At 29.7% G+C, this 13,528-nt stretch overlaps 1 protein-coding gene across 2 annotated transcripts; it reads right to left on the reverse strand.

The window, feature by feature from the left end:
- Positions 1–572: 572 nt before the first annotated feature.
- Positions 573–6,602, reverse strand: LOC18096744 (3-epi-6-deoxocathasterone 23-monooxygenase CYP90D1). 2 transcript variants are annotated; one of them, XM_024597059.2, is made up of 8 exons: positions 6,343–6,602; positions 5,645–5,969; positions 4,914–5,066; positions 4,540–4,788; positions 3,949–4,038; positions 3,569–3,754; positions 3,351–3,472; positions 573–1,041 (listed from the first exon to the last, which is right to left on the reverse strand). In XM_024597059.2, the coding sequence occupies exons 1-8, from the start codon at positions 6,600–6,602 to the stop codon at positions 948–950; spliced, it is 1,479 nt and encodes a 492-aa protein (XP_024452827.1). In that variant the 3' UTR covers positions 573–947. The 2 variants fall into 2 exon arrangements, with proteins under 2 accessions (XP_024452827.1, XP_052307101.1); XM_052451141.1 differs by lacking the exon at positions 4,914–5,066.
- Between the last annotated feature and the right edge of the window lie 6,926 nt (positions 6,603–13,528).

Below are 13,528 nucleotides of genomic sequence, written 5' to 3' on the forward strand. Positions count from 1 at the left end.
CTTTTTGTAAATCATTTATATTTCCAGCATATAGATTACTAAATATAGGAGGAGGTCAGAAGATGATTAGTTAATCATGATGGATAGTGAGACCATCATGTGGAGATTTATTATTAAAGGTTGTTCATCTTATTATAGATTTTTTATTATGACTTTTTGTATTTGAATTATGATATTTGATGATATACAAATTTCATGTGGAGTCTATTATAGGCTTACAATTATGATTTATATTTGCATTTGGATTAAGGTATTTTATTCATGAATGTTTATACAATATTCCTTTGTGAAGTTTTTATTAGTTTGGAGTGTGGAGGTATAATGCAGTCGAGGAGGTTTTTGATGGTGATGTCTTGGACCAAATACCGGTCACACCCTCTTTTGTTTTGCTGGGTGTGTTTTTCAGGGCCTGATATATATATGTCTTTGTTTATTAAGCAATTAAATTAGCTTATTGAAAGGTGATGGACGGAGCCCATTAAAGATTAAGGGAGGAAGAAAATTGATCGTTCTAAGAGAATTAATGTAGATTGCTGGCATTAAAATAGACTTACGCAAAAGTTGTCGCGGAGTTAAATTGACAACTATTGTTCTTACAAAGAACCCGTGGACACAATCATTGTCTAGACCCACTGACCAGAGACCTCTTATTGTACATGATGTTGACTTGGAAAAAAAAGAGATAAGGGAGAATAAAAGGAAGAACTAATGACCTTAATATAAAAAAATATTACATATTTTGGGACCCAACCAGAATTTAAAAAAAAAAAAGTCATTCTCCAGTTTTCTAAATGTCCATAATTGCAATACCTACAAAAAGAAGGATAAATTAAGTGAGATTGTTGATGTCCCTCACGGCATGAATTCTTTCTTCTCTAGTCTTTTCGAGCTGGGTTTTGTATCTTTGCCAAGTTTCTTTGAAACTTTTTCTTGCCCATGATGTCTGCTTAATTTTCTCCTCTCCTTTTGACCCAAATCGGCATTCTTCTCTTCATCCTCACAGTAGGGAAATTTACAATAGTATCGTCCTCAGCCACCCATCTTCAGGCCCAACAAAAGAGAAATTTAACCAATAGTTGTAAACCTTGTAAATCTTTCACATTAATCAAAGCTTATCAGTGCTAAAAGCAGTCAAAATTAAGGTTAGGTTAGACCGACAACAATTCTGTTTTTTCCAAGGTAGAGAAAATATTACTCTAGGGAATGTCTAGTCTAGCATCAAACCTACCTCTAGAAGACGACAAATTAGCTGCTAGGGTTTTTGGTCTAAATTACATCAATAGAATTTATTGTCGGCATAACTCGGCACTGATTTGACCATAGCATATCGGCTTGGGATAAATAATGTGATGCCTTTATGTAATAGGCCATGTTTTGTATATAATTCCACAAAATCAACATTTGACCAATGACCACTTCTTTGATCAACCATCACTACCACCACGAGGACATATCTAACAAATCTATCAAAGATTGTGTTTCCAATGCGTTTAGAGATTTTTTTAAAAAAAAAAACCGCTTTTTTAAAATTTAAATATGAATTAGTATAAAAAAAAAAGACATAAAGAGAAATTATATAGTGTTTAGTTATTAATATTCTATTAGTTACTATTTAAAATTCATTTTGAAAAAAAAATATACATAAAAATAAAAAAATCTTACTACGGGATATTCTTATCATTTTTTATGGGTCAAGCATTTGTTTTTTTCACTCTTTTTTGTATCTGCTTTTCTTCAAAATGGATCCTAAAAATAGCTAATAGGATATTATTAAATACCATAAAAATTTTCATATGATAAATGATAATTTTTCCTTATTTAATTATATGGCTAAAATATAAGGTAATGTGATGAATCAAGTTTAGATGTGGTAATTGGAAGCATCACAAGGGAACGAATAAAAAGCCAATTAAAAGTTAGCAGAAAGGTGGATGTTTCTTGTCATGATTTGTCTTTGTTCATTTTAATAAAAGTAAAAGAAAATATGCAGTGTATGATGAGCAAGACAACTTTCGAAAAGAATTTATACTCTGTAAAAGATTATAGAAATTCACAGCAGGCGCCTGAATTATTTTTTCATTTTTAATTTATCCTTGATTTTTTCTTCTCTTAATTTTAGCTTTTTATACACAAATTAATGATCAATTTATTAAAAAAACAAAAAAAAAACCAAAGTTTCCATTTTCATTGTTGTATTTGTATAAAGTTTTCGTAAAAAGAAAAGAAAATTATTTTTTTTATTATCAAACACAATTATCTAATGGAAATGAAAACATTTTAAAAAAAAAAGATAATTAATGTAAAACATTTGCAAATGCAGACTTTTATTTCTATTACGAAGATTAACTTTCCGTTATAATATATAATTAATGTTAATAATTATATTTTATTTATTAGTTCATTTATTTCTTAATTTATTTAATAAATTATAAATAATATCTTTTCATTTTTCTATTAGAAAAAATAGTATTTTAAAAATTAAGCATCATAATTTGTTTCAGTTTGTTTTCTATATGGTTATCACAGTTTCAAATAAACATCTTGGCTTTGAGTTACTGCTTGATGTTTTGAGATTCTATTTTTTTCTATCATATAATTAAATAAAAAATAGTTTGGAAAAAAAAAACAAAAAAAATAATTAAATCAAATGGAGTCCAGGTCGCGTGTTTCATAAATTAACATGGATTAACCCTGATCGATCTAATAAATCATCGTCTTAATTTTTAAAAAATAGTGTCACTTTGATTTTTTCTTTAAAAGTTAAATCATATTTTTACCAAACATCCAGATTATCTTTAGACTCGTTAAATCGACTAGGTCATGTTGGCGTAACTCCTAAACTACTTAATTTGAAGCCCGATTAGATAAAGGATCGGATCAAGAGGTTTCAATTAATCCGCCATATTGCACTTAATGACACTATAAAATAATTTCTCACAATCAGATATTTTTTTTACTATAAAATAATTTTTATTTCGATTTGTGTCACAGTATGAACTAGCTATCTAGTTTCATCTATAAATCATGTGACGCTTTTGATGTGTCAACTACTAATTCATTGTGGAAAATATTTCTAAAATTTAAAATTAATTATGGAAAGAATTACTTTTTATTTTAATCTATAAAGCATGCGTCACTCCATATGTTGGTGGATGGTAAAATAATGTTATATGATTTTCTCAATTGTGTTAATTTACTTATCTCCCCATTTATCATATTAATTATCTAAAGAACTAATAGATCAAAAGGTAAAGAAAAAAAGAAATTGACATGCTTATATAGGGACTTGGTGAGACTATATACATATAAAAGAAAAAGGAAAAAAAAAAAAAAAGCAAGGAACCAATTACCTAAACTGGGTGACAAAGTGGTGCAAGAAAATTGAAGCTTCCAGCCTGGCCAAGTCAAGTCCAGGACATAATCTTTGTCCTCCTCCAAATGGAGTGAAGCTACTATTGCTCATATCCTTGTCCTGTGATGTGACAGTCTCCCATCCATAAGTTAAATGACTAAGAACCCTAAAAAACAACAAATTAGCACGAAAAGGTCGACAGAAGCAATTTCTTACTTGCCACCTCCATGGATTGAACTGGTAAGGCCACTCATAGTTGTTTTCATCAAGATGAACTGATCTGAAGTATGCAAAAGCACACCATCCTTTGGGTATCAAATACCCTTTAATCTCTATGTCCTTCATCGCCTTTCTCATCACCCCAATTATAATGTTCCCCATTCTTAGGGTTTCTGTAATCACCTGTTCAAAAAACAAAAACTAAGTTGATTTCCTTCTTCAAATTACGATCATGGAATCACATACTTATACGACCTATATATATATATATATGCTTGAAAGATATTGAACAGTGTAATATGACTATATATATAGCTTTTTTTATCATTTTCATTTCTTTTTTCCATTAACTAATGAGGATCCAAAATGGTACTCACTGTTTGTGTAAAGGGTAGAGATAAATAATCACTCCAGCACATCGGCTCCCCATGCTGAGCTTTGAGACTTTTCAATTTCATGTTCTCCTCCTGAGCACCAATTATATATCATCATCATATATATATTCTTATTATTTGTATGTGTATTAAGCTCTATATCTTCTCACATATAAGATAAATAAATAAATAAATAAATAAACTTGCCAGAGATCCATGCAAATCTAATCAAAAAATCTTCAAGAATATCTTTTGTTTTGTCGATTATATACTAGGAACGTGCTGTTGGTTCCAGTTGTTGGTTAGTGCAGTCAGTATGGCCTAACCCTAGCTAGTACGCTCTGCTAGTAATAAGCAGAGACGAGTGAGAAGTTAATAGTAAATGGGAAATTTTACCAAGTTAATTAAGGATAAGAAAATGAAAACGACATTGCAAAGTAGCCAAAATTAAACTTATTAGAACTTAGAAAATTGCCACAAAAAAAAAGATGATAGAAATATTTTAACTATGAATTGATCTTGCTTGCTGCTAATTAATCACACGAAATTAAGTTAAGAATTATATATGGAAGAGAGGTAGGAAATTGAAGATACCGTCAATTGGTGTAGCGCAGGAGGGCAGTCTGAAAGGTATTTAACAGCAAGAGTCATAAGGACTGGGACTGAATCTTCGCCAGGTATCATCATGTCGATCATATTATCAGCTATCAAATCATCTGTTAGTTGTTCGCTTGCATCGTTAAGCAACACTTGCACTAAATCTTTTGGTACCATTGAAATCATCCCATGATCTCTCTTAGATTTGATAATTTTTTGCACTAACTTCACCATTTTTTTCTTTGCCTGATGAAAACCAAAGTAAATTTCCTTGTTATTCACCACCTGTATATTTTTTATCTCTATAATTCAAACAAATAAAGAGAGGTGAATTATTCAGGAAAGTGTGTGTGATTGATTTACTAACTTGCCTGTAATGATCGATAAAGTTGGCTTCCAGGAATGTTTTTTAAAGGTAAAGACATGAGCCCTGCAATGAATTCTTGGAACTGTTTTTTTAGCAACTCCATTTCTTCACCAGGATCCAAACTAATCAATGCCTTGACCAACACTTGAAAGGCTATCTGGAGACATTTATAAATCCTTGGTAACTTTTAGAGATATTAAATTAATTACTGTGTACATGTCGTAATTATGATCATGAGTCTCTTCTACTACAGACAATATGATTCATGCAAACCCCATGCTCCACTAAGCTTGGTCTTTACTTTCCAGCAAAATCATTTCAAAACTTAAGTAGAAGCCACGGATAAAATTGGAACATCAATCATTAATATATTTCACTAGAGAGAGAGAGAGTTACTGCATGGAGGTCGTAGTGATGTAATTTGGATCTCTTTCAATTTTCATAAAAGCATGTAAAAGAAAAAGAAAAGGAAAACTTGGAAGAAGATGAAAGATGCCAGAAATAGGGTTAAGAGACATGACATCTTTTGTTTTATCTTGTGTCTCTCGGAACTCTTCTCAAAAAAGAAAGGGGAAAAAACATCTTAGTTGGGACTCAGAGAAGAAAACTGGAGATAGATTTCAAACTTCAAGGATACAGAATTCAACTTTCGAAATCGCACCGCACTCTCACACAAAGAGAGACAGAGACAGAAGATTGAGAGAGAGGGGGGTGATGAGGGAGGAGAAGACTAACATTCTTGGTTTCATCTTGTATGAAAATGGGGTGGTCTTCTCTCCATTTCTCCATTGATTCTTGAACATAACTTTGCATGTCTCGAGTGATTTGAGCTTTGAGATGAGGTGACTTGAAGAAGGCACCTATGAGTCCATGAATTCTCCTTTGTAAGCTCCCATTGATGAGCAAAATTGAAGATTTTCCCATCAACTCAGTGAGAGATTTCGGGTAAGAAGGAACGAACAACCTTGCATCACTTTGTAGTATAAATTTGCTCACTTCTGCATCTGTTGATACTATTGTAGGACTTCCAAATATATGTGACTTGAACACCTTCCCGTACCTGCAATACATTTACATATACATGTTAATTAATTTTGTAATTATCATAGTAATTATAACCCTCTTCTTAAGCATTAATTCTGATATATGATAAAATTAATTACTCACTAATCACAAATAAAATCATCTGACAAGATACTAAAACTAAGTTCAACATACATGTACCTAAAAAATCTAGGAAGAAAATGAATTTGGGATTACTTATATATCTATCCAGGGCTAATTATGCAAGTGTTAGCAGAAGAAGAACTCTCTCTCTCTCGCTCTCTCGCTCTCTCTATATATATATGTATGTATGTATTTGTGTGTGTGTATGTATGTATGTATGCATGCATGCATGCAGGGTTAAGAACTATCAGTGTATATATACTTACATGCGACGACGTTTATCCATGAAGCTTTCAGGGCGGTCTGAGTAAGCACAGGAAACGAAGTCGATGGTTTCGCCGATAAAGGGCCATCCAAGAGCGCCTAAAGGAAGTAAGGTTTTTTCGTACATTGATGATGATTTGATCATCATCATCACCATCGTCATAATTCTATTACTAAACCAGCTGCTGTTCCTGTACAGAAATATTATGGTACTACTGCAGGACAAGAAGATTGCTAACAAAATCCACAATAAACTGTCCATGTTTAATAATAAGTATGATCCTATTCCTACAGAGAGAGAGCTCTCTTTCTCTCTGCTTTGCTAAAATACGGCTTCCTAATTATGGTGATGGGTATAATTTATATGAGGGGATGATTGATGACTAAGTACTCATTTGTAAAGAAAATATATGATATGAATGTGTACGATGCTGGTGTGTTGGCAGAGATAGAGAAAACGAGGCTGGAAATTAACTCTCAAAATGTGTGGAAGGTGTTAGACAAACTGTCTGCGGATGATAATAAATAAATAGTTAATTTAGAGGCGTGAAAAGTCTCTAAACGTGACATTCAGGGACAATATCTAATTAAACTCTTTAAAATTTTAAAAAATTAAATAAAAAAAATTGTTTTGTATATGTTTTTCTCTTAAAGTTTATATAGATATAAAATATTATTTATAAAAAAATATTTTGATTGTTAATATTACGATGGATGATGAAACTATATAACTATTATTAAAACAATTATATTTTAGATTAAACTGAATAATTGTTATTTAATTTTATCCCAACAATTATAAATATCAAATTTAATTATAAAAAATTAAAAATAAATAGAAAAGAAATAACATCACTGATACATTAAGTTTCAAATAGCCAATTGTGAAGTGTTATTTTTTTTATATTATAAATATTTATATAATAAAATAAAAAAAACTCACTAAAAGAACTTATATATTATGGTCTTCATTTAATTTATCACACAATAAAACCTAACATTTATAAATATCTAAAAAATATTTTTTAGATAATAATTTTTTTTATTCATTTACAAATTACATGAAATAATTTTTATTTTTTTTTTTTTTGTATTTGCCTATTGGATAATGCATCATCATGTGATAGATTATTAGCTGCTAGTAGCTGCCTAGTATTATTGGCTTCTTTCGAGAGTGTGGACCAAAAAGATGCCCCATGCACTGTGAAATCGTCAACTTTACAATACCAATGAATGATGATTCATATTTTCAGATTTTATATTAGTAAAACGACTCTTCTTCTGTCCTATTAACTGCCATATAAATATATACACACACGAGTACAATTTAGTGGTATGCTTAATTAATTTTGAAAAAAAAATTCATTAATTTTGAGAATTAATTTTATATTATAATTGCATTTTCTCTCTTGCTTTTAAATTTACATAAGACTTTTTTTTATTAATATAATATATATTTTTTATATAAATGCAAGTACAATTATTTTTTTCTTTGAAATGCAATCATTTACTATATTCAAACTATCTATACTTAACCATTTAATAATTAACACATCAGTTTTTATGTTATTTTAAAGTGGATAATGATTATTTTTTAAAGTGTTTTTCATTCCAAAACACATTAAAATATTATTTTAAAAAAAAAAATTTGACATCAGCTAATATAGCAAAATGATCTGAAAACATCAAAAAAATATTAATTTAAAGTAAAAAAAAATAAAAATAAAATACATTTTTTTTCAAAAAATACTTCTAAAACACAATACCAAACATACCCAGTATGAAAGTTTTGCATTAAATTGGAGATAAAATAAAGAAGCAAAGATTAGAAATGAAGTAAATAATTTATGATTTCGCATAAAGCTAGCATAAATTGAAGACGAAAATATATAGGGAAACATTTTCTTTATAACTCTTTTCTTATCTTTTAATTACAAGTCTTTTAATTGGTCAAGGATAGCAATTATACGGTAGCATGCATTGATCAAATTATGATCCTTGAGGATTGAATACATAAAATTTTAACTACCGTATATATAGAATAGAAAAAAAAAATCTTGAAAAACTCTAAATATGTATCATGATAAACTTGTTAATAAAGAAGTACATGAATATCATATACATAGCTAAACTTGAATTAAATTTGTTTTTCAACCCAAAATAAAATTGCAAGCATTGTCAACGTATTTTCTAACGTCAAGAAAAATTATAATTGTAAAATACAAATTAATTCATAAAATAAATTAAGAATTTTTTTGCCAATAAATATTAAATAAAAATTATTAACGTTGATCACAGATTTAGTTGGTAAATTAAGACAAAGATACATATTAAGATATTTGATTACATTACATGAGGAGCTCTTCAAAAAACAATTTTTTAATTATACAAAAATTAAATTGCTTTTCTAATAAAAATAATAATAATTTCAAATCAATTGAAAAACAAAATAATTTTTTACTATAATTCTTCATTTTCTTATTAATATAATTTTTTCAACAAAAAATATATCGTTTTTTTCTTGGATTCTTAATATGATAAAAACCAAAAGCAATAAAAATCAATATATATATATATACACACACACACTTCAATTAAAACCCCATTAAGTCATTAATCTTGAATATTTTTTGTATTTTTTAACAAAATATTTATTTTTTAGACAATAGCTTATATGAATTATAAAATCAAACTTTAATAAATAAATAAAAACTATGTATTGATAATCTTGACTCGAATGTATTAAAAAATATATAAGAATAACATAATGTGTGTGTGTGTTAGCTAGGGGAATGTTTTGAAATCCATCTTTATTTATCCATACCATAATTAAAATAGATATGCATAATACAGTGAATAAAATTCAAGGAAGACATTTTAAAAAAAATGAGGAGCAGTACAAAAAGATGGATTGCTAATATTAAAAAAGAATGTTATAATCTTATAAGAAAATAAAAATTAAATTGTATTTAATAAAATAATATCCTAAGAATATTTTTAAAAATTTAATTTTAATGGATTCAAATTAAAAATGAAGGAAAAAATAAAAGCCTTCATAAAGAGAGTATAGGCTCGTAGTCCTGGTTAGGCTAGCTGAGTTGACATACATAAAATAAGGCTAGGCAAGTGTGGACTTGAAAACCAAACTCGCACGCCTGATCTTTTTTTTTTTGTTAAAATAAGCAAACAACACATTGTTCTCCAATTAAAAAAAATAAAGCAGAAAACAAGTCACCTGTTTGTCTAGATTTCGATCACCAGAGAGGTGGTCAGAAATTTAGCTAGGGTTTTTTGAATTCAAAAATGATACCAACCAAGTTAGGTCCAAATTTGACCTTAAAATGTTTGTTGACTAGTTTTGTGAGATCTGTCATATCTCTCAAACTGTACATCAGAACGAGCTAAAATTTTAAAGGAAGATACTAGAGAAATAGAATTATATTTTGGTAAATTTTCAAGTCAAATAGAGTTTTGGAACATATTATTTTAGAGGATCAAATTTACTAGAAAAATCTTGTCAAATCTGCCAAACTAGACCCTTATGTACTGTTTGGGAAATATCTGGAGCTACAAGTGGAATGGTTTCTGATATTCAAGTTGGTTTGGAAACTAGACATCTCAATATTTCCAATCACATATGGTAGCCCAGTAATTTATTCAGATGAGAGAGAGCAACGTGTTTGAAGTCAAGATTTAAAATCTGCCAAGAATATGTAAAAATTAGAGATTCATGCTATATGGAGGAATTTTGGCTTTTAGAATTTGTTTTGATTATTCTATTTTATTTATTTATTTGATGTTAAATAATTATTTTTAATTTAGGTTTGTTCTAGCCCATTAGACATTGTTTAGGGGTTTATTTTATTATTAGATTTATGTTAGTTGATTACTATTTTAAATCCATTAGCTTGCTACCCAAAAATAGTCCTTTAGGGTTAGTTAGAGGAGACTATATTATGTATTTCTTATCTGTAAATTTCAGCATACTTAGGGTTATCTGCAAGTTGGAGAATAAACATGAGTTTTCTTTTTGTTTTTTTGTCACAAAACATCCTTTCTTTACAGGGACAAAGATCGTATACTGACTTATCAAAGATTAACTGGCTTTGTGGTGTCATTCGCATACTTATGGTTCTTAGATACAAGGTTATCTATGGGTCCAAGTCTTTTTCTAATACATTTGGTTCTTAGGTACAAGGTTACCTCTGGGTCAATATTCTATCAAATCTGATTTTTAGATTTACGGATTATTATCGATTTTGTTAGGGGTTGCTTGACCACATGATCAAGAGGTTCGCATTAGTTGGTATCAGATTTAGGCTCCAAAAATTAGGTTATATTCTTTATTTTCTTCTTGTTAGTTTTGGCTTCCTTAGCTTTAATTGTCTTTGATTCAATTTTTTATTATTTTATGTCTAGAGTTTTGTAGTTTGCATCTAAGGTTCCTTTAAAAAAAAAAAGGTATTAGTTTAGTTTGTTGTTGTCTCATAATATATCAGTAGTATAAAGAGTTAAAAAAAGATGAAAAAAACATACAAAAGTCACTCAAATCTGCCACATTACACAAATAAAAAAGAATTTGGACCAAACCAATTTAGAAACCTCTTAATTTTTGTATACTGGTTATTGGAGTCCTAATTGCACCCCATGTAAAATTTGATCTCATTTGGAGACTGCTTGCTATAGTAACCAAGGTCGTGATTAAAACTTGTTGTAATAGGTCAAATTCGTATCAGAAGGGAATTTTGGGACAAATAAATTCAGAAAATTATAAAATTTATATTCTAGGTTTTGAGGTTCTGATCGCACTCCATATAAAATATAAGGTCATTTCGAGTTCTTTTTCTATAGGAACTAAAATTAGGATTGAAACTTGTCGTAACGGGTCTAATTCGCATCAGTAATTTAAACTTGTTTTGCTGCTGTTATTTTTCAATTATGACAACATAATAACATCATAACTGATATATTTATGTGTCATTTAAATTTTTTATATAACATTTGCATCTTTTTTCTTTCGCGTCTTAAAAAACATTCATTTTTTCATACAAATTCGCTTGTTACTTGCAAAATTGTAATCATAGTTTTTTCTTTACTTGTTTTCATATTTTTCTTGCTTCTTGAGTCATCTACACAAATTTGGATATGTTGTTAACGCTGTTATATTTGGTGTTGATTTTATTTCCGCAAGAGTCTAAGAAAGGTGAGACAAGAGAAAAAAAGGTGTAACAAGCATATTTGAGTGAAAGACCTATTTTTTAGTGAAACATGAAAGGAGTTTAACACATAAGGGAGTGGGTGAGGAATATATATTTCTTGTCAACTAACTAATTTTCATATTTAAAGATGTTAGAGGCAAGTAACAACATGACACCACAAAGATGAGACAATGAAATTGTAACTCAGTTAAGCATTATGAATCAGCGAATGGATCGGATGACCAATGAATTTGGAGATAGGTTAGATAGGTTAGAGCAGCATGTTAATGATCATTGTAGGGTTTAAACTAGGCCTAAGCGAAGAGAATTTAATGTTAGGAGGGTTGTTAAGCGAGTTAACACTAATGTGGATGAGTTTGTGGCTGATAATACGAACATGAGTGATGTTGATTTTAAATATTTATCCATGGGACATAGGGAACATTTTGGATAGTAGTGGAATTGTTAGTTTGTAAGGGAAAGATATGATGATAATTTTGGTTAGAGGGGTAATTATAGGTACCAGGACCATAATGCTGAGTTAGGTAGAGATTTGGGTACAATTAAGCTGAAAATACAGCTTTTTAGAGGAAGAATGATCCTAAAGTTTATTTAAAATGGAAAAAGAAGGCGGAGTGAATTTTTTAGAAAGTTAAGCTTGATGTGATTGATTTTACTAACTATGCCATTATATGATGGGATTTGTTAATGACAAACCGCTAGAGAAATTATGAGAGCCAAGTTAATACTAGGGATGAGATGAAATCCCTTATAAGGAAGAGATTTGTGTCTAGCCACTATTATAGAGAATTGTATCAAAAGTTACAGAGTTTGAGTCAAAATACAAAGAGTGTTGATGAGTACTTGAAGGAGATGAAACTTGATATGATTCGAGCTAAGTCAGGGAGGATACTATGGCTAGATTCATGAATGACTTTAATCATAATATAGCTCATATTGTGGGGTTGCATCATTATGTGGAGCTGAGAGAGATAGTGTATATGGTTGTGAAGATGGAGAAACAGTTTAAACGAAAGGGTACCATTCGACAATGCCAACCATTTGGCTCTTCAAAACCTTGGAAACCCAACTGGAAGGCTAACACTAGGGGTGGTCCATCATAATAGAATGAGGAGGGCAAGGCCGAATACCCTAGAGAGAAGACACATTGATCATTGTTAAATGTAACAATATTACTTTTATTTCTCGTAACCATGACATTAAATGCTTTTGTTGTCTAGGTTTTGATCATGTTGTCTCATAGTGTCCAAAAAAAGACTCATGGTTATGAAAGCTAACAATGAGAATGAGATCGATGGGGAGGATGAAGAGGAAAAGATACCATAATTTAGGATACTAATGATGTTTGTATTGAGATCCAGTTAAGAGAGAGGCACTTGTGGTGAGGAGAGCACTGAATATGCATGTCAAGGTAGATGATTTAGAAGGTCAAATGGAGAATATATTCCGCATAAGATGTCATGTTCATAATAAGGTATGTAGCTTAATTATAGATGGTGGTAGTTTCACTAATGTAGCTAGTACTGAATTAGTGAGAAAGTAGAGCTTGCACACTACCAAACATCTTATACCTTATAAATTATAGTGATTGAATGATGGTGGTAAAGTGAAAGTGAATAAGCAGGTTTTGGTTGTTTTTTCTATTGGTAAATATAGTGATAAGGTGTTATGTGATATTGTGCAAATACAAGATAGTCACTTATTGTTTGGTAGACCATGACAATATGATAGGAAAGTTATGAATTATGTAGTGAAAAATAGGTATTCTTTTAAGATAAATAGAAGACCTATAACTCTTGTATCTTTGACTCCTATGTAAATATATTAGGAGCAACTGAAATTGAAGAAGGAAAAGATGGTTGAAAAGAAGAGCATGTATATCAAGGGACCATCTTTGCTAACAATGTTCTTCTTGGTTTTGATTATGATGTTATTCTTCATCTTGATATTGATCTGTTGACCTTAGAAG

This window comes from Populus trichocarpa, chromosome 3, assembly GCF_000002775.5.
Source record: "Populus trichocarpa isolate Nisqually-1 chromosome 3, P.trichocarpa_v4.1, whole genome shotgun sequence".
NCBI lineage: Eukaryota > Viridiplantae > Streptophyta > Magnoliopsida > Malpighiales > Salicaceae > Populus > Populus trichocarpa.

Excerpts from the sequence above, each read along its gene's own strand:
- LOC18096744 (XM_024597059.2), bottom strand. The coding sequence starts at position 6,602 with ATGGACAGTTTATTGTGGATTTTGTTAGCAATCTTCTTGTCCTGCAGT. Across the intron at positions 4,039-4,539 it reads CTGCGCTACACCAATTGACG|GAGGAGAACATGAAATTGAA; the intron begins GTATCTTCAATT and ends ATTGGTGCTCAG. Across the intron at positions 3,755-3,948 it reads CTCTACCCTTTACACAAACA|GTGATTACAGAAACCCTAAG; the intron begins GTGAGTACCATT and ends TTTTTTGAACAG.